Below are 22,334 nucleotides of genomic sequence, written 5' to 3'. Positions count from 1 at the left end.
GGAAAAGACCCTGCACCCGCAGCCCCCAGCACCTGAAGGAACGGAACTTCTGTGCAGGAGTGACCCCCCAGGAGGCCCTCTCCCTTGCCCAGGTGGTGGCTACCCCGAGGAGCCCCCCCGATGCCTGCCTGCACCGCTGAAGAGACCCCTTGGTCTCCCATTGAAACCTACAGAGAACCCGACGCTTGTTTACACACTGCACCCGGCCGCCCCTGCGCTGCTGAGGGTGTACTTTTTGTGCTGACTTGTGTCCCCCCCGGTGCCCTACAAAACCCCCCTGGTCTGCCCTCCGAAGACGCGGGTACTTACCTGCTGGCAGACTGGAACCGGGGCACCCTCTTCTCTCCATTGAAGCATATGTGTTTTGGGCACCTCTTTGACCTCTGCACTTGACCGGCCCTGAGCTGCTGGTGTGGTAACTTTGGGGTTGCTCTGAACCCCCAACGTTGGGCTACCTTGGACCCAAAACTGTGACCTGTAAGTGATTTACTTACCTGCTAAAAATAACAATACTTTACCTCCCCCAGGAACTGTGAAAATTGCACTGTGTCCACTTTTAAAACAGCTATTTGTGTTTTATGTGAAAAGTATATATGCTACTGTAATTATTCAAAGTTCCTAAAGTACTTACCTGCAATACCTTTCAAATGAGATATTACATGTAGAATTTGAACCTCTGGTTCTTAAAATAAACTAAGAAAATATATTTTTCTATAACAAAACCTATTGGCCTGGATTTGTCTCTGAGTGTGTGTTCCTCATTTATTGCCTGTGTGTATGTACAACAAATGCTTAACACTACTCCTTTGATAAGCCTACTGCTCGACCACACTACCACAAAATAGAGCATTAGTATTATCTCTTTTTGCCACTATCTTACCTCTAAGGGGAACCCTTGGACTCTGTGCATACTATTCCTTACTTTGAAATAGTGCATACAGAGCCAACTTCCTACATTGGTGGATCAGCGGTGGGGTACAAGACTTTGCATTTGCTGGACTACTCAGCCAATACCTGATCACACGACAAATTCCAAAAATTGTCATTAGAAATTGTTTTTGCAATTTGAACTATTTTTCTAAATTCTTAAAAGACCTGCTAGGGCCTTGTGTTAGATCCTGTTTAGCATTTCTTTTAGAGTTTAAAAGTTTGGTAAAAGTTTGAATTAGATTCTAGAACTAGTTTTTAGATTCTTAAAAAGTATTCCAACTTTTAGAAGCATAATGTCTAGTACACATGTGAATGTGGTGGAACTCGACACCACACCTTACCTCCATCTTAAGATGAGGGAGCTAAGGTCACGCTGTAAAATAAAGAAAATAGCAATGGGCCCCAGACCTTCCAAACTACAGCTCCAGGAGCTCTTGGCAGAGTTTGAAAAGGCCAACCCCTCTTAGGATGGCAACACAGAGGATGAAGATAGTGACTTGGAGGAAAATTCCCCCCTACCAGTCCTATTTAGGGAGAACAGGGCCTCTCAAGCCCTGACTCCAAGCATAATAGTCAGAGATGCTGGCTCCCTCACAGGAGGGACCAACCTCTCTGAAATCACTGAGGATAACTCCAGTGAAGAGGACATCCAGTTAGCCAGGATGGCCAAAAGATTCGCTTTGGAAAGACCGATCCTAGCCATAGAAAGGGAAAGACAAGAGATGGGCCTAGGACCCATCAATGGTGGCAGCAACATAAATAGGGTCAGAGATTCTCCTGACATGTTGAAAATCCCTAAAGGGATTGTAACTAAATATGAAGATGGTGATGACATCACCAAATGGTTCACAGCTTTTGAGAGGGCTTGTGTAACCAGAAAAGTGAACAAATCTCACTGGGGTGCTCTCCTTTGGGAAATGTTCACAGGAAAGTGTAGGGATAGACTCCTCACACTCTCTGGAAAAGATGCAGAATCTTATGACCTCATGAAGGGTACCCTGATTGGGGGCTTTGGATTCTCCACTGAGGAGTATAGGATTAGATTCAGGGGGGCTCAAAAATCCTCGAGCCAGACCTGGGTTGACTTTGTAGACTGCTCAGTAAAAACACTAGATGGTTGGATTCAAGGCAGTGGTGTAAGTAATTATGATGGGCTGTACAATTTATTTGTGAAAGAACACCTATTAAGTAATTGTTTCAATGATAAACTGCATCAGCATCTGGTAGACCTAGGACCAATTTCTCCCCAAGAATTGGGAAAGAAGGCGGACCATTGGGTCAAGACTAGGGTGTCCAAAACTTCCACAGGGGGTGACCAAAAGAAAGGGGTCACAAAACCTCGCCAGGTGAAGGGTGGTGAGACAGCCAAAAACAAAAATAGTAAAGAGTCTTCTACAGGCCCCCAAAAACCTGCACAGGAGGGTGGGCCCAGAGCCTCTTCACAAAACAATTCTGGGTACAAGGGTAAAAACTTTGATCTCAAAAAGGCCTGGTGTCGTAGCTGTAGTCAGTCTGGACACCAAACTGGAGACAAGGACTGTCCCAAGAAAAATACCACTTCAAACTCCACTCCAGCTAACACTGGAATGGCTAGTCTCCAAGTGGGATCAACAGTGTGCCCAGAGCAAATCAGGTGTCACACTGAAGCTACATTAGTCTCTGAGGGTGGGGTGGATTTAGCCACACTGGCTGCCTGGCCCCCTAACATGCAAAAATACAGGCAGCAGCTCTTAATTAATGGGACAAGTGTAGAGGGCCTGAGGGATACAGGTGCCAGTGTCACTATGGTGACAGAGAAACTGGTTTCCCCTGGCCAATACCTGACTGGACAAACCTATCCAGTCACCAATGCTGACAATCAAACTAAAGTACATCCCATGGCAATGGTAACTTTAGAGTGGGGAGGGGTCAATGGCCTGAAACAGGTGGTGGTCTCCTCAAATATCCCAGTAGACTGTTTGCTTGGAAATGACCTGGAGTCCTCAGCATGGGCTGAGGTAGAACTGAAAACCCATGCAGCCATGCTGGGTATCCCTGAACTGGTGTGTGTCAAAACAAGGGCACAGTGCAAGGCACAGGGTGAAAAAGTAGAGCTGTAGTCTGGAAGAAAGGCCCAGCCTACCAAGAGAAAAGGAAAGTCAGCTGGGAAACCAGCTGCAACACAACAAGAAAAAGAGAGCCTCTCTTCTCAGGAAGAAGTTCTGCCCTCTGAGGGAACTGAGCCTATGGAGCTGGAACCTTACCAGGTTGAGCTCTTGGGCCCAGGGGGACCCTCAAGGGAAGAGTTGTGTAAGGGGCAAGAAACCTGTCCCTCTCTTGAAGGCATTAGGCAGCAAGCTGCTGAAGAGTCCAAAGGCAAGAAAAATGGAACACATAGGGTCTATTGGGAAGATGGACTCCTGTACACTGAGGCAAGAGATCCCAAACCTGGTGCCACTAGGAGTGTGGTAGTGCCTCAGGCGTTCAGAGAGTTTATTCTGACCTTAGCCCATGATATTCCCCTTGCTGGGCATTTGGGACAAACCAAGACGTGGGAGAGGTTAGTCAACCACTTCTACTGGCCCAACATGTCCCAGAAGGTTAAGGAGTTTTGCATCTCCTGTACCACCTGTCAAGCCAGTGGTAAGACAGGTGGACATCCAAAGGCCCCCCTCATTCCACTTCCAGTGGTGGGGGTCCCCTTTGAAAGAGTGGGTGTGGACATAGTGGGTCCACTTGAACCTCCCACAGCCTCAGGAAATATGTACATCCTAGTAGTAGTGGATCATGCTACTAGGTATCCTGAAGCTATTCCCCTTAGGTCGACTACTGCCCCTGCAGTAGCCAAGGCCCTCATTGGTATCTTTACCAGAGTGGGCTTCCCTAAGGAGGTGGTGTCTGACAGGGGTACCAACTTCATGTCAGCATACCTGAAACACATGTGGAATGAGTGTGGAGTGACTTATAAATTCACTACACCATATCATCCACAAACTAATGGCCTTGTTGATAGGTTCAACAAGACATTAAAGGGCATGATCATGGGGCTCCCAGAAAAACTCAAAAGGAGATGGGATGTCCTCCTGCCATGCCTGCTTTTCGCTTACAGAGAGGTGCCTCAGAAGGGAGTAGGGTTCTCACCCTTTGAACTTCTGTTTGGCCACCCTGTAAGGGGACCACTTGCTCTTGTTAAAGAAGGCTGGGAGAGACCTCTTCATGAGCCTAAACAAGACATAGTGGACTATGTACTTGGCCTTCGCTCAAGAATGGCAGAGTACATGGAAAAGGCAAGTAAAAACCTTGAGGCCAGCCAACAGCTCCAGAAGTTTTGGTATGACCAAAAGGCTGCAATGGTTGAATTTCAACCAGGGCAGAAAGTCTGGGTTTTGGAGCCTGTGGCTCCCAGGGCACTTCAGGACAGATGGAGTGGCCCTTACCCAATCCTGGAAAAGAAGAGTCAGGTCACATACCTGGTAGACCTAGGCACCAGCAGGAGCCCCAAGAGGGTGATCCATGTAAACCGCCTAAAACTCTTCCATGACAGGGCTGATGTAAATCTGTTAATGGTAACAGATGAAGACCAGGAAGCTGAGAGTGAGCCTCTCCCTGATCTCCTCTCATCAGACCCTAAAGATGGCTCAGTGGATGGAGTGATCTATTCAGACACCCTCTCTGGCCAACAGCAATCTGATTGTAGGAAGGTCCTGCAACAGTTTGCTGAGCTCTTTTCCTTAACCCCTGGTCAGACACACCTGTGTACCCATGATGTGGACACAGGAGACAGCATGCCTGTCAAAAACAAAATCTTCAGACAGTCTGATCAAGTTAAGGAAAGCATCAAGGTGGAAGTCCACAAGATGCTGGAATTGGGAGTAATTGAGCACTCTGACAGCCCCTGGGCTAGCCCAGTGGTCTTAGTCCCCAAACCTCACACCAAAGATGGAAAGAGAGAGATGAGGTTTTGTGTGGACTACAGAGGTCTTAATTCTGTCACCAAGACAGATGCCCATCCCATCCCATCCCTAGAGCTGACGAGCTGATTGACAAATTAGGTGCTGCCAAATTCTTAAGTACCTTTGACTTAACAGCAGGGTACTGGCAAATCAAAATGGCACCTGGAGCAAAAGAGAAAACCGCATTCTCCACACCTGATGGGCATTATCAGTTTACTGTTATGCCCTTTGGTTTAAAGAATGCCCCTGCCACCTTCCAAAGGTTGGTGAATCAAGTCCTTGCTGGGTTGGAATCCTTTAGTGCAGCTTATCTTGATGATATTGCTGTCTTTAGCTCCAACTGGCAGGATCACCTGGTCCACCTGAAGAAGGTTTTGAAGGCTCTGCAATCAGCAGGCCTCTCTATCAAGGCATCCAAATGCCAGATAGGGCAGGGAACTGTGGTTTACTTGGGACACCTTGTAGGTGGAGGCCAAGTTCAGCCACTCCAGCCTAAGATCCAGACTATTCTGGACTGGGGGGCAGCTCCAAAAACCCAGACTCAAGTCAGGGCATTCCTTGGCTTGACTGGGTACTATAGGAGGTTTGTGAAGGGATATGGATCCATTGTGACAGCCCTCACAGAACTCACCTCCAAGAAAATGCCCAAGAAAGTAAACTGGACTGTAGAATGCCAACAGGCCTTTGACACCCTGAAACAAGCTGTGTGCACAGCACCAGTTCTAAAAGCTCCAGATTACTCCAAGCAATTCATTGTGCAAACAGATGCCTCTGAACATGGGATAGGGGCAGTTTTGTCCCAAACAAATGATGATGGCCTTGACCAGCCTGTTGCTTTCATTAGCAGGAGGTTACTCCCCAGGGAGCAGCGTTGGAGTGCCATTGAGAGGGAGGCCTTTGCTGTGGTTTGGTCCCTGAAAAAGCTGAGACCATACCTCTTTGGTACTCACTTTGTAGTTCAAACTGACCACAGACCTCTCAGATGGCTGATGCAAATGAAAGGTGAAAATCCAAAACTGTTGAGGTGGTCCATCTCCCTACAGGGAATGGACTTTATAGTGGAACACAGACCTGGGACTGCCCATGCCAATGCAGATGGCCTTTCCAGGTTCTTCCACTTAGAAAATGAAGACTCTCTTGGGAAAGGTTAGTCTCATCCTCTTTCGTTTGGGGGGTGGGGGGGGTTGTGTAAGGAAATGTCTCCTTGGCATGGCTACCCCCTGACTTTTTGCCTTTGCTGATGCTATGTTTTGAATTGAAAGTGTGCTGAGGCCTGCTAACCAGGCCCCAGCACCAGTGTTCTTTCCCTAACCTGTACTTTTGTATCCACAATTGGCACACCCTGGCATCCAGGTAAGTCCCTTGTAACTGGTACCTCTGGTACCAAGGGCCCTGATGCCAGGGAAGGTCTCTAAGGGCTGCAGCATGACTTATGCCACCCTGGAGACCCCTCACTCAGCACAGACACACTGCTTGCCAGCTTGTGTGTGCTGGTGAGAACAAAATGAGTAAGTCGACATGGCACTCCCCTCAGGGTGCCATGCCAGCCTCTCACTGCCTATGCAAGTATAGATAAGTCACCCCTCTAGCAGGCCTTACAGCCCTAAGGCAGGGTGCACTATACCATAGGTGAGGGCACCAGTGCATGAGCACTGTGCCACTACAGTGTCTAAGCCAAACCTTAGACATTGTAAGTGCAGGGTAGCCATAAGAGTATATGGTCTGGGAGTTTGTCAAACACAAACTCCACAGCACCATAATGGCTACACTGAAAACTGAGAAGTTTGGTATCAAACTTCTCAGCACAATAAATGCACACTGATGCCAGGGTACATTTTATTGTGAAACACACCCCAGAGGGCACCTTAGAGGTGCCGCCTGAAACTGTATCCCACTATCTGTGTAGCCTGACTGGTTCCAGCAGCCTGCCACACTAGAGACATGTTTCTGGCCCCGTGGGGAGAGTGCCTTTGTCACTCTGAGGCCAGTAACAAAGCCTGCACTGGGTGGAGATGCTAACACCTCCCCCAGGCAGGAGCTGTAACACCTGGCGGTGAGCCTCAAAGGCTCACCCCTTTGTTCCAGCACCGCAGGACACTCCAGCTAGTGGAGTTGCCCGCCCCCTCCGGCCACGGCCCCCACTTTTGGCGGCAAGGCCGGAGGAAATGATGAGAACAAGGAGTCGTCACTGGCTAGTCAGGACAGCCCCTAAGGTGTCCTGAGCTGAAGTGACTCTAACTTTTAGAAATCCTCCATCTTGCAGATGGAGGATTCCCCAATAGGATTAGGGATGTGACCCCCTCCCCTTGGGAGGAGGCACAAAGAGGGTGTACCCACCCTCAGGGCTAGTAGCCATTGGCTACTAACCCCTCAGAACTAAACACACCCTTAAATTTAGTATTTAAGGGCTTCCCTGAACCTAAAAATTTAGATTCCTGAAACTACAAGAAGAAGAGGACTGCTGAGCTGAAAAACCCCTGCAGAAGAAGAACAGAAGACACCAACTGCTTTGGCCCCAGTCTTACCGGCCTGTCTCCTGCCTTCCAAAGAAACCTGCTCCAGCGACGCTTTCCAAAGGACCAGCGACCTCTGAATCCTCAGAGGACTGCCCTGCTTCAAGGAAGACAAGAAACTCCCGAGGACAGCGGCACTGCTCCAAAAGAACTGCAACTTTGTTACAGAGGAGCAGATTTAAAGACCCCTGCGAATCCCCGCAAGAAGCATGAGACTTGCAACACTGCACCCGGCGACCCCGACTCGACTAGTGGAGAACCAACACCTCAGGGAGGACCCTCCGGCGACTCCGAGACCGTGAGTAACCAAAGTTGTCCCCCCTGAGCCCCCACAGCGACGCCTGCAGAGGGAATCCCGAGGCTCCCCCTGACCGCGACTGCCTGAACCTAAAGTCCCGACGGCTGGAAAAGACCCTGCACCCGCAGCCCCCAGCACCTGAAGGAACGGAACTTCTGTGCAGGAGTGACCCCCAGGAGGCCCTCTCCCTTGCCCAGGTGGTGGCTACCCCGAGGAGCCCCCCCCCCCTTGCCTGCCTGCACCGCTGAAGAGACCCCTTGGTCTCCCATTGAAACCTACAGAGAACCCGACGCTTGTTTACACACTGCACCCGGCCGCCCCTGCGCTGCTGAGGGTGTACTTTTTGTGCTGACTTGTGTCCCCACCCAGCCACCCACCCCCCTCCCCCCTCCTGGTGCCCTACAAAACCCCCCTGGTCTGCCCTCCGAAGACGCGGGTACTTACCTGCTGGCAGACTGGAACCGGGGCACCCCCTTCTCTCCATTGAAGCATATGTGTTTTGGGCACCTCTTTGACCTCTGCACCTGACCGTCCCTGAGCTGCTGGTGTGGTAACTTTGGGGTTGCTCTGAACCCCCAACAGTGGGCTACCTTGGACCCAAAACTGTGACCTGTAATTGATTTACTTACCTGCTAAAAATAACAATACTTTACCTCCCCCAGGAACTGTGAAAATTGCACTGTGTCCACTTTTAAAACAGCTATTTGTGTTTTATGTGAAAAGTATATATGCTACTGTAATTATTCAAAGTTCCTAAAGTACTTACCTGCAATACCTTTCAAATGAAATATTACATGTAGAATTTGAACCTGTGGTTCTTAAAATAAACTAAGAAAATATATTTTTCTATAACAAAACCTATTGGCTGGATTTGTCTCTGAGTGTGTGTTCCTCATTTATTGCCTGTGTGTATGTACAACAAATGCTTAACACTACTCCTTTGATAAGCCTACTGCTCGACCACACTACCACAAAATAGAGCATTAGTATTATCTCTTTTTGCCACTATCTTACCTCTAAGGGGAACCCTTGGACTCTGTGCATACTATTCCTTACTTTGAAATAGTGCATACAGAGCCAACTTCCTACAAGGCTCCACCGCCAAAGGCGGGCCATCCATGCTTCAGCACTGGATAAACAATTGGAGCTGCACAAACGATCTGTATTGGCACATACAGAGACAAAACACTCATCAACTCCAAAGAGGAAAGATCACGGACTCTCCTCTGCATAAAAAAAAAAACTAAAACAAATGCGCCTTCCTCAGCAACAAAAAAGTTGACTAAGAAGCAGGCAAAAACACCACAGAAACCTATGCTTCCAGCAGAAGGCAGCAAAGTCTTCAAAGCCTACAGGACTTCATGCAGATACATCGGCAGGCAGCTGATGGCAGCAGACAGGAGAAAGCTTCCAAGCAACAAAGCCAAGGCTTGAACATTTCACAGCCATTGCCAAAAAGGATGGCAACAAAAACTAGAGCCACGAGCCCCATGCCGCACAGCTGCCTAATGTCACCATGCACTAGGCCGCCCACTCTTGGACAGAGGAAATAGACAGCACTGACCATGAGACTTAGTAGTCCGTTTCACATGAGGAAACTCCACAAAGCTCAGACCCATTGGGATGACTATGATGTGGTCTTTCCAGACAAACACATAGAAACACCTACCCCAGCCAAGGCATCTCCAGGAGGTGACACCTCTTCAAATCACAGCATAGTACAGAGGGCAGCAGATTATCATTCATTACCACTTCACAGTGCAGAAGAGGAGACGGACATCCTGACCACAATACTGAGACTGCTGTGATCACTGCCACCAACGACATCCCTCCTCGACTGGGTGAAAACAGTGGCCCTGATACTCCTTGATCTCTCAGCAGCGTTTGACACCGTATCCCACCACACTTACCTCAGGGTTCATCCCCACTCTGTTCAACATGTGCATGACACCCCTGGCTAACATCATCAGAACCCATAGCCTCAACATTATATCCTATGCAAACGACACCCAGCCCATCCTCCCGCTTTCCAAAGACACCACCACCAAAATCAGCCTCCACAACTGCATGGGGAGCACTGCTGTTTGGTGAAGACCAACTACCTGAATCTCAACATGGACAAGACGGAAATGCAATTTTTTTTGTTTTTTCCCGTGGAACATCTGGTGGCCCTCCGAACTTGGACCCAACAGATCACACCTGCTACCTCCGCATCGTCCTGGACAGCAAACTTATCATGAAGTGACAAATCAAAGACCCAGTGAAATTAAGGTATTCACACCAAGAATCAAAAGGAAATGCAGACCTTCGCCATTGGACCCTCTCTACATCAGATGTCACCTTACCTGCTGACTCATTGATGGTAACTATTGCGCGCAAAACAGCTGCTTCACAAAGCAGTGGGGGATGCACCACCCCGATAGAGAAAATAAACGTATTGACACAATGGGCAAAAGGGTTCTCATTGGAGAATTGCAGACTCCTGGGCCTTCTATTGCGCTACAGCAGAGCTATATGGGACAAAATGGAAGACCTCTTACAGCATGTTCCTGAGGGGAAAGATATAGTTGCAGAAGGAAGACAAATATGCAACACAACAATCTGCTGTGCTCTAAACAGTGCAGACATGGCAGAAAGAGGGATTAATTCATCTGTAAAGTAAATTAGACATGCACGGCTTCATATATGAGTATTTAAGCCAGAGGTACCACAACACGCCTTAAACGTCCCATTTGATGGAGAGCACCTCTTTGGTCCGGAGGTTGATACACAACTTGATATAATCAAGAAACTGCAAAATCAGTGGGGGCTTTGCAGTCTACATTGCAGAAAAAACAGTCCTTTCGAAGGTACCAGGGAAGAGGGGCCTCTGAGAATAACACTCCAGAGACCCAAAGGTATCAGTGTCAACCGCATCAATACCACCAGCAATCGCTGAAAGGATACTACAGAGGTTGTTTCCAACCGAGAGGCAAAGGTTGAGGCACAGCTGCAAAGGGAGCCTCCACCTCCAAACAGTTACTTACCAACCATTTCTCGCCCTCAACTGACCCCTGCCTGACCCCCCCCCCCCCCCAAATCTCCCAAACCATTAATACTATATAGAGGTGCTTTCAGACCAAGAGGCAAAGGCTGAGGCACACCTGCAAAGGGAGACTCCTCCTCCAAACAGTTACTTACCAACCATTTCTTGCCATTAACTGACCCCTGCCACCCCCCATCTCCGAAATACCCCCTCCCTGACACATCACCTATTGGGTGAAGGCTACAACTGTTCCATCAGTTGTGGTCAGAAGTAGCGGCAGATCAGTGGGTGCTGGACATTGTAAATTAAGGATATTGCCTAGAGCTGAAGAGGCAACCACCAAATATCCCACCACGCACACACACCCTCAACCCTCATCACCTACTCCTGCTGAAAGAAGAGGTCAAGATGCTGCTCAAAAAGGGGACCATAGAATCTTCCACTCCAACACAAAGGAAAGGTCGTATACTCCCTATACTTCCTAATACCCAAATAAGGATGGACCTACATTCAGTTTGTACATCCTGTCCGAGCACTTCCACATGGTGAAGTTGCAGGGTGTAATACCACCAATTAAGGAAGGTGACTTCATTATAGCTTTAGATCTGAAGAGCACATACTTTCATATACAGATCCACCTGGCACATCGCCGATACCTCTGGTTTGTGGTAAGTGGACATCATTATCAGTTCAGGTTGCTACCCTTAGGGGTAATAACAGCCCCACAGGTGTTTACCAAATGTCTAACTGTAGTGGCTGCAAGCCTTAGACGGCAAAACATTCATGCCTTCCCTTACCTGGACGATTGACCGAAGAGTTCCAGCAAAAATAAATGTCTACAGGACACTCAGACCACTATCAACTTCTTATACAGATTAGGGGTCACAATAAATGCAGCAAAATCCCATTTACAGCCACTACAAATACTGCCTTATCTTGGAGCCATACTCAGTTTGATCACAGCAAAGGCTTACCCCAATCTCCAGTCACATCGTCACCTGCCAGCCAGCACAGTGATGAGTCTCCTAGGATTGATAGCATCTTGCATAGAAATAGCTCCATATGCAAGACTACATATTCGACCCCTACAGGAGGGTCTTGCACCTCATTGGTTACAGGTGGCGGGGGGGGGAACCAGCTTGGAGGATCTAGTTTTGTTTTCCCCCAGGTTCCATCAGGCACTGCACTAGTGGAATACACAGAACACACTGAAGGGGAGAGCCTTCAGGGACCCAATCCTGCAAGCGACAGTCGCTACAAATCCCTCTCTTATGGGTTTGGGGTGCACACATGGAAGCCATTACAGTACAGGGTCAGTGGGCTGCATATCAACAGACATTCCACATCGATGTTCTAGAGCTACTAGCCATAGAGCAAACGCTAAAAGCTTTTCTACTCAACATAGCATGGGGAAAATGCCCTTCTACGCACATACAATAAGACTGCAATGTATTACATCCAGAAACTGGGAGGGACACATTCATTACATCTGTCTCAACTGGATATGGGCCACAGTCACAGAATAATCCTACTGGCACAATTCCTGCCAGGAGTGGACAGCTCAGAAGTGGACCTACTAAGCAGGACACAACAACATGTCCACGAATGGGAAGTACTACACATACTTTCAGCATTGGGGGAACACCAAAAAACGATCTCTTTGCCATTGCAGAGATTGCAAAATTTGCATTCAGACGCCCACATCCACAATCCAAGAGCAATACTCTATTGATGAACTGGTCAGGGACATTTGCGTACACTTTTTTTCCGCTCCCCCCTCATTCCATATCTGGTCAGGAAACTCAGAAAAATATCACTCAAAATGATCCTCCTAGCTCCAGCATGGCAGAACAGCTTTGGTACACAACATTACTAGAACTGTCCCTGTTACAACACAAGACATTCCAGGTCTTCTCACTCAGGGCAGAATCAGACACCTAAATGCACAGCAACTCAATCTTGTAATCCGGCTCCTGAGGTTGTAGAGTTTGGGTTCTTGCAATTACCATTAGAATGTATGGACATTCTAAAGGAAACCAGATGACCAAACTCAAGTGGTTATTATGTGGCAAAATGGAAAGAATTTGTATACAATTGTGCTGCACACACCATAGACCCCTGCGCACCAACAGAACAATAACTAGTATGTTACTTATATCTTCAAAATCACATCTAGCATACACTTTGATAAGACTGCTTCTAGCAGCAATCGCAACATATCTTCAGAACAGAAAACATTAAACTCTTTTTCGGATACCAGTAATTAAAGCTTTCATGGAGGGATTAAAAAGAGTAATTACACCACCTGTACCTTCATGGAAACCTAAACATAGTGTTAAGACGATTAATATCTGCTTCTTTTGAAGCAAGCATTCATGCACATTACAATTTCTATCATGAAAAGGGTCTTTCTTTGTCGCAATTACAGCGCTAAGGAGAGTTAGCAAAGTTCATGCTCTAACTATAGAGGAGCCTTACCTCTAGGTTTTTCCAGACAAAGTGCGACTACTTACAAATCCAAACTTTCTGCCAAAAGTAGTCTCACCTTTTCACTTTAATCAAACATTGTATGTGCCAGTTTTCTTCCCAAAACCAGAAACAGTGGCAGAAAAGACACTATACATGCTAGACAACAATCTCTGGTGTGACAAACAGTTCTTTGCACATTATTTCAAGCAAATACACCATCTAATGTTTAAAACCACCGCAAGAGGAATACTGCTTTTTACAGTCTATGTATAGCATGTGTGTCTGCAGCCAACGCATGCTCCGGATGCTTGTATGATACAACCACGCAGGCCTAAACAATGCAGTCTTAACCACGACCGTGCCTTTACAATGCATGCCTTTTATTGTGAATTCTGTTGTAAAAGCATGATTGCTAAAGGAATATGCAAGATAAATTGCAGACCTCGGCCTCCCCACCCCCTGGTCTGCACCTAACACCCAATACCCCAGCCCTACAATCCACCCCAGCCCTTAAAACTGCCCTTCCCCCAAAAAACTGGCCCAGCCCTTAAAACTATCCCTTCCCCTCACCCCACCCTGAGGCCTAAAACCCTTCCCCCTTGCCAAAAACCCTGAAAACTGCCTCTTTTCCCCCTGCCCTAATCCCTAAAATCCAGTCCTTAAAAGTAACTCAACCCCCCCACCCTGAAACATACCCAGCCCCGTCCTTAAAACTACCCTGACCCTCGCTCTGAGCCCTAAAACTGACTGCGCCTTGTCTTTAAAACTACCATGTCCCCTCCTCCTGCCCTGAAGCCTAAAACCCTGCCCCCTGGAAACAAATTACCCGGACTCCAACTACTCCCCACCCCGCCCTAATATTGCCCTCCCACCACCCCTAAAAACGTTCACATATGCGTGGTTAAGGTAGGTACATGGTTAAGCAAGCAGTGTTCCACTTTCATGGAAACAGCACGCCTAGCTTGCGTTGTAAACACTGTTTCCCCACCCCAGATGCGTTATGTTGCTTACACTCTAAGCATCTGTTCGTAGTGTGTACTACTGCAGAATCACATGCAGCCTCCTACCTCCCCAGCGGGTATAAGATGGTGTCAAGTTTACACAACATTAAAGCATGGTTATCAGCAAATAATGACCTAACAGACTATATCCTCACTCCTTGCACGCCAGGAAAAAAAATCAAAATCTAACAAAGGAGCCATTGAACATGCACATTACCTCGAGGAGGAGAAGACACGACTTGCAACGTAGACAGTAAAAGACTTCCTTGAGAAAAATAACTTAAAGTCCGGGCCCAACATTAGGTGGCAGGAATATACATAGCATGTGAATCTGCAACACTACACTCTCCGAATAGATGCTTACAGTGTCAGTAACAATCTTTCCTCTTATTACTACTTTCACTAATTCCTGCAGACCACCACGTTAAGAGAATAAGGACATTGATTTACTATGTATGCATATGATCTATATGTAATGGAAAGTACATGTACACCACAGATGTGTGTGCGCTCAACAGGTCACTGGTTCCACATTCAACCAATGCTGTACACCTCCTGGAGTATTGTCACCAATCAAGGTAGCCCTATAAAATGATCTCCCATTTCAGGAATATCCACCCAGCCGTGTAAAGTAGCGACTCCGGAGGAGAGACTGAGAAATGGAGCCATAATGCTATTCAGACAAAGCAATACGCCTACCTCACTGTAGTTGTTGAAGCTGCAGTTAAATAATATGCTGAATCTTACCTTTTTATACAAGGTGCATGTGTATTCAAGGTGTAAGTCGAACTCTTTATTAACTAAGTTATTCTCCCTTTGTTCATTTTAGATTTTGATGCCAACAATATCTTCAAGGCTTTCTTCGGTGGCCCTGGTGGCTTTAGTTTTGAAGGTAAGTTCTATTTTGGATTCATGAAACTGATTTGGAGACAGAAGTAGCATTGTTGAGTTATATGGAATTATTCAAATGCTTGCTCACAATTTACTATTGTTTTGTGAAAGAGTTTCTAATATTTGTGCGTGTGTTAAATACTTTTATTTATGTTTGGGGTTTGGCATGTCATGATGTAAAGATCAGTTTGATTCATGCACCTGTTTTGTGGGCGATTTGTCTTCATTGATATTACTTCTCACAGGTATCAACTTTTGATAAAATAGTCCATATGGGCAAAAAAATCCCACTTCTGTTTGAGAGTAAATTAGCTCATGTATTGTTTGTCAGTTGAGATCTTACACTCATGGTTTAATTTGAGCCAAATATGCAACCTGTTTGTTGCATCTTTGTTAGACATTTAGCCTTTTTTGGTGCACACTAGATAGTAGTATAAGATTGCTCCATGTCACTTGAAAGTGTCGACAATTTAGTTATAGGTTTCCATTAAACAGTTCTGGGATTTTTTTTAAAGGAGGCTTAAGAAAAACCCAGAACAGGAAAGGGTTCTTGGTGACAAAGATCCATCTGGTAGACCCCCCGCTTGAAGGCATGTTTCCATAAGTGCCTTTTGCTCCATAACTGCTTCTGACAGCAGGCATTAAGAGACTTTATCTTCCTGAAGTGGTTACGCCCTTCTATGTAGGCCAGTCCATCACCTTCCCTACTTTATAACCCCCCGAGAAACAAACACACACACATCTTTTTGTTGGTTATGGGCTGCGAAGAAAGGTTGGGCAGTGCAAATGAAACATCTCCAGGTGGGTCATACTCTGCGTTAAAATGTGCTACACAATGACTAAAAATCTTCCTCCTGAAGGTTTGCATGCTCATTTTACCAGAGCTAAAGCTGCTACCACTGCTTTGACATGCGGAGTTCAGGTGGCAGCGTGGGCATCTCTGTACACGTTTACCAAACACTACCTGAACAGTCAGGTCTGCAGGGACAGGCACTTTGCCCATCCTGTCTTGCAGGACTTTCTGGTATGATCTCAGTTTGGCGATGGTATTGCTTGGGTATCTAAACTAAGGTTAGGGATCTGCAACTAGATGTCTCTATCAGATGGACCAGTTACTTACCTTCGGTAATGCTTTATCTGGTTGAGACAATATCTAGTTGCAGATTCCATACCGATCCACCCCGTTCTGCAAACTGATTTCTAGGGACAGGGTTTCGCCTTCAGAGCCCTAGTTTTGATTCACCATTGGTCATTGTTCTTCATCGCTCTGCTCTTCTGGCATGGAAAGTTGTGAAAAGAAACTGACGCCAGTGTGCCATGGTGGTGCCTATATAGGACCCGCAACATCATCCAGCGCAGATGACGCCGGACGCAGAGTCAATCAATGCCACTTAACAGCGTGTCGGGGTACTGCACAAGAAAAATCTCTGGATCCAGAATGACGCCTGGGGAAATTCTAAGGTAAGGAATCTGCAACTAGATAGTGTCTCTACACGATAAGGTTTACTGAAGGTGAGTAACTTGTCCTTGGGGATCATAGTGTTGTAGTTGTCGTCCACATTTGCTGTGATCTGGGTCTGTCACAAATTGCATTCCTGTGCTAGATTGGAAAAGTGAATGAGTCAAATGTTGATTGGTACTTGTCTTATTTTTCAACTGAAGCTGTCTATTTGTTTCTCAAATTTTGTGTTAATTTCTCACCCTCTTTTTCTTTTCAGCTTCTGGTCCTGGAAATTTCTTCTTCCAGTTTGGTTAAATGCTGCAAAGCTACTTTGTTGTTTTAACCTTGGAAATGGACTTAAGTTAACAAGAGACTCCTCCTTACATTGTCACCACGCCTCGTTCTTTAGAGCCATTTTCATTTTTTCATTTGAATACCTCTGTTTGTGTGCTTGTGTTTGAAGAGAGGGAGCCGGCAATGAAGAACTGTTTGAGGGGAACAAAGGCTTATGAAATTTGTTTTATTAACTTTATTAAAAACAAACAAAAAATAAAATACACAGTTTGGAAAGTTTTGGTCCCTATACTGGCAGGTCAGATGTTGCAAATACAGGCAACCTAATAAGAAATACTATTTTGTAATAGTTCCTTCTTTTTGGAGATTGTTTACTATCCCTACTCCAGAAGGTATGTCACTGTTATGTTACTTAGCCTGCTAGGGGAAACATTTTGTGAGTATGTTTTTAGAAGAAAGTCTCTGATCACCTGTGAACATTTTGTGTACCAATCTTGCTCCCTTAAGACCTCTGTAATCATCACAATCGCCACAAACAGATCCGGGTTTGCATGGTGACAAAGAAAAAGGCAGAATTTTCATCCACACTGTTAGACCTAATGGTGATTAAATGAGTATGATCACTTGCCGTTCATAGACGCCCCTCTGGAAGGTGGAGAGGGTACAGGGCAGGCTGTTCCCTTTCATTCTTCTTGAACTATAGCATCCTGGTGAAGTATTTGCTTTTTTACCTTTGATAGTGAAAGGAATACTTCATTGTACATTGTTGGTCCCATGTATATTTTCCACCCTTGCTGGATAAACTGGACACCTACTGTCAGTTATGGTATTGCTAGCTGTTCTTTAGCCTTAACCCACATTGGGCCGTAAGTGAGAGCTAGTGCCTCGCATAGAGGAAAGTGTTGCCTAAATCTTCTTTATAAGGTTTTCTTTTTCCAAGCAGAAAGAGATAGTTCTGCTCGTCTTTGGGGGTACGTCTGCCATCTAGATTATAGGAATCCAAATTTTATTATTTCTTGTGATCACTGATCCACTTTTGTCAATAATGGCCTTATTGCGGAATGGCCAGTCCACAAAAAGCTGCTTTATAGGTTTACATACCTTTCCAGCCTGCGCTAATTTTAATGTAAAAAAAAAAGTGAAATTCCATCCCCTCTATTGTTATGGGCATGTTAAATAAAGCTACTGAAACAACCGTTTTGGGTTTATCTAGAATGTGAACTTTGACATGTTGTTAGAGTTCTTCACATGCTACTTGAGTACTAATGAAAGGAGGCTGTTTTAAGCCCAGATGAAAGTGGAGGTGGAATCTACGGTCAAAGGTACTGGGTTTGGCACTGCTTAGTTCAATTCCCCATTGCAATAACAAGTAAGTGCTTTTCTCCTTGTGAATCAAGTTAATTGGAAGCCGTTAATGCTGACATTTCTACTTTAGACACTATTTAAAATATTTTTATTATTAAATGCATATACTGATTTACATATGGCTTATATATACAGTTTTTACTAACGGTACAGTAGCTTTCAAAATATTGGTGAATGTCTTTTATACTGTTCATGAAAGATACATTGAAGTGTGTTCATCAGTTCCATAGCTTTTTTGTTATTTACATAGTGAAGTCAGCCACTCCAAATGAATATTGTATGGCTGACAAGTGAGGCTAAACCATGTGCTCCTCTTAGGATAATTAGGTGATTTGCTATGCTTTGATATATTAAGTAAGAAAACAATTTGTAAAATTCAGGATGTTTTATGGATACTTTTTCCCACAGATTCCTCATCCTTAAACATTTCCCAATCCTCTGGCTGGATTCCACACTTTAATCAGCAATTTATTCTGGTGTGCAGTTGCAACATCTGTAGGTCTAATTGCTGTAGTCCCATAAAGGAGGGTTTTCTACAGCCCATAGGTCCCGGGATCTCTAAACCCATCTTGTTGTTCAGTGTATTTTTAATCTAATGTTTTTATTTTTTCCAAAATACTGAGGCACAGATCTCTTCCTATGGCCAGATCAAAATGCAGGTGCCAAATGTCCTTCAGAGATCCTTGCCTCTGTTTCCCTCCACTCTAGGCATATTGCAATGTATTTATATGTTCAATGGCATGTGTAGCTCAGATACTCATGCTGTGCACTGTTCTTGCCATCCAGTGTTGGGCTCGGAGTGTTTTTCTTCGAAGAAGTCTTTTCGAGTCACGGGACCGAGTGACTCCATCCATTCGGCTCCATTGCACATGGGCGTCGACTCCATCTTAGATTGTTTTCTTTCCGCCATCGGGTTCAGACGTGTTCCTCTTCGCTCCGTATTTCGAATCGGGAAACTTGGAAAAGAATTGAAAATTCGTCTGTATTGTTTATGTTCGGTACCGGTTTAGTTTTATCATATCGGCACCGACATCAAGACCGCTTCGGCGGCCCTTCGGGGCTTCCGCTCTTCACCAAGGCCTGGTCGGCCCGACCACACCCGTCGTCGAACACTAATGGACCGGACCCCCTTCGGTTTCTGTCCTAAGTGTCACGCAAAGTATCCTTATACAGACCAGCACCGGGTCTGTAACCTGTGTTTGTCACCCGAACACAGAGAGGATACTTGTGAAGCTTGCCAAGCGATTCGATCCAAGAAGACCTTAACGGATCGATGCACAAGACTACTACAGATGGCGTTGAAGCCGAAACAACATCTCGACGTCGAGGAAGAAGAGATGAGAATTTCCATTCAACAATTGGACTCTGATGAATCCGACGGTGATCGACCTTCGGCACAGCAAACAGTGAGTACACCTGCCCCGTCCCACACCCAGGGTCACACCAAAAAACTCAAGGCCACGGGGACGTCACTGCCAGAAGGCCATGGCTCGACCCACAGAAAAGAAGGTGACCAAGTAACATCGGCACCGAAAAAGGCCAAAGATTTGCCTAAGTCTTCCGACTCCGATCGAGAATCCGGCACCGGAAAAAGTCGGCATCGAGTCGGGCAAGCCTCGAAAGAGCTTATCGGAACCAAAAAAGACAAGTTCGATGGGAATTTCGGTACCGAAAAAACCGGCTTCGGAGCCGAAACGTTCTTCCTACACAGAAGAGGAAGGGCTTTCTCTGCAGCTCAAAGAAAGGCACAGATTTGAGCAGGAACTGGATTTAGAAGAACATGACCAAACACAGCAAAGGTTAGCAATCCAGAAGGACACTGGGAAGATACAAACCATCCCTCCACTCAAGTCAAAAAGAAAACTGGCTTTTCAAGAGACTGAGATGCAACCGAAAGCCAAAGTGGTTAGAGAAAGTTCACCACCACCACATTTCTCACCACAGACATCCCCACTGCAATCACCACAATTGTCACCAGTGGGTACACCGATGGCGCGGACACCCACACATACTGGGATGACTCAAGATGATGCGGATCCCTGGGATCTATACGACCCACCTATATCGGACGGACAGTACAGCATACACGCGGGTACTAGCCAGAGCAGCTACGTTCCACAACGTAACAATGCACTCTGAACCGGTGGAGGATGACTTCCTGTTCAACACTCTGGCATCCACGCATGCATCCTACCAAAGTTTGCCAATGTTACCGGGCATGCTTAAACACGCACAACAGGTCTTCCAAAAACCTGTAAAAGGGAGAGCCATCACACCAAGGGTCGAAAAGAAATATAAATCGCCCCCGTCAGACCCGGTGTTTATTACTCAACCGCTCCCTCCGGACTCAGTGGTTGTGGGGGCTTCAAGAAAAAGGGCAAATTCACAATCATCAGGGGATGTGCCACCCCTGATAAGGAAAGTCGAAAATTAGGCGGGGAAAAGAGTGGCATCGCAAGCAGCCAATCAGTGGCGAATTGCCAACTCACAAGCCCTACTTGCCCGCTAAGACAGGACGCACTGGGACAAAATGCAAGACATCATCCAGCATTTGCCCAAAGAACACCAAAAACGTGCCCAACAAGTGGTCGAAGAAGGACTGGCCATATCAAATAACCAAATCCGGTCTGCCCTAGACTCTGCTGATACAGCAGCATGGACTATCAACACAGCAGTGACTATTCGAAGACATGCATGGCTACGAAGTTCTGGATTTAAGCCAGAAATACAACAGGCGGTATTGAATATGCCATTTAATCAACATCAGTTATTTGGGCCGGAAGTGGATACTGCAATCAAGAAAATGAAAAAAGACACGGACACGGCCAAAGCCATGGGCGCGCTCTACTCCTCACAATACAGAGGAACATTTAGGAAACCACAGTTTAGGGGAGGGTTTAGACAACAGCCATCAGAACCATCCACCTCCCAAACAAAACCCACCTACCAATCTCATTACCAGAGAGGGGGGTTTTGTGGTTCCTACAGAGGACAATTCCCAAGAGGAAGAGGGAAATCCAGCCCTCCAAGCCAAGCCCTAGCAAACAGTGACTTCAATGTCACACTTCCCCAACACTTATCACCGGTGGAGGGGGAGGCTAACCAAATACAACCACAATTGGACACACATTACCACAGACACGTGGGTCCTATCAATTATCCAGCATGGTTTTTGCATAGAATTCACAACATTCCCTCCAGATGTTCACCAAAACCACACAAATTGTCTCCACAACACGTATACCTATTACAAATAGAGGTCCAAGCACTGCTACAAAAACAAGCCATAGAGCTAGTACCCTGTCACCAAAAAGGGACAGGCGTTTACTCTCTGTATTTCCTTATCCCAAAAAAAGACAAAACGTTAAGGCCTATCTTAGGTCTCAGACACTGAATCTCTTCATCAAATCAGATCATTTCCACATGGTAACACTTCAGGACGTAGTTCCCTTACTAAAACAAGGGGAATACATGACAACACTGGATCTCAAGGATGCGTATTTTCACATACCCATCCATCCATCCATTTCACAGGAAATACCTCAGGTTTGTAATACAAGGCAAACATTACCAATTCAAAGTGTTGCAGTTCGGAATAACAACAGCCTCCAGGGTATTTACAAAATGCCTAGCTGTAGTAGCAGCTCATATAAGAAGACATCACATGCACATATTCCCATATCTGGACGATTGGCTTATAAAAGCCAAAACTCAACAACAATGTCACGTTCACACGCAATACGTAATAGATACTCTACACAAACTAGGGTTTTCTATCAATTACCAAAAATCTTGTTTACAGCCATCCCAAATGCAACAATATTTGGGAGCAACACACAAACAGCAACTGCCACTCCAAGTCCACAAAGGGTGCAGTTGTTTCAAAATATAAAATCAAACATTCAACCAAACCAACAATACACAGTCGGGTTTGTGATGGAACTATTAGGCATGATGTCCTCATGCATAGCTATTGTCCCAAACGCAAGGCTACACATGCGGCCCTTAAAACAGTGCCTAGCAAAACAATGGACGCAAGCACAGGGTCAACTCCAAGATCTAGTGTTGATAGACTACCAAACACACTCTTCGCTTCAATGGTGGAACCAGGTAAATTTAAACAAAGGGCGGCCTTTCCAAGACCCAGTTCCTCACGTCATTCTCACAACAGACGC

At 46.0% G+C, this 22,334-nt stretch overlaps 1 protein-coding gene across 1 annotated transcript in view; it reads left to right on the top strand.

The window, feature by feature from the left end:
* Positions 1 to 17,989, top strand: part of DNAJC7 (DnaJ heat shock protein family (Hsp40) member C7) — a 356,596-nt gene extending 338,607 nt beyond the window's left edge. Inside the window, exons 13-14 of the mRNA XM_069237667.1 lie at positions 14,998 to 15,060; positions 16,778 to 17,989. Of these exons, the coding sequence (XP_069093768.1) occupies positions 14,998 to 15,060; positions 16,778 to 16,815 (101 nt within the window). The 3' untranslated portion in view covers positions 16,816 to 17,989. The remainder of the gene's footprint in view (positions 1 to 14,997; positions 15,061 to 16,777) is intronic.
* Positions 17,990 to 22,334: the final 4,345 nt, after the last annotated feature.

This window comes from Pleurodeles waltl, chromosome 6 (assembly GCF_031143425.1).
Source record: "Pleurodeles waltl isolate 20211129_DDA chromosome 6, aPleWal1.hap1.20221129, whole genome shotgun sequence".
Lineage (NCBI taxonomy): Eukaryota > Metazoa > Chordata > Amphibia > Caudata > Salamandridae > Pleurodeles > Pleurodeles waltl.
Note: the sequence above shows the minus strand (reverse complement) of the source record. Positions and strands in the feature narration are given on the sequence as shown.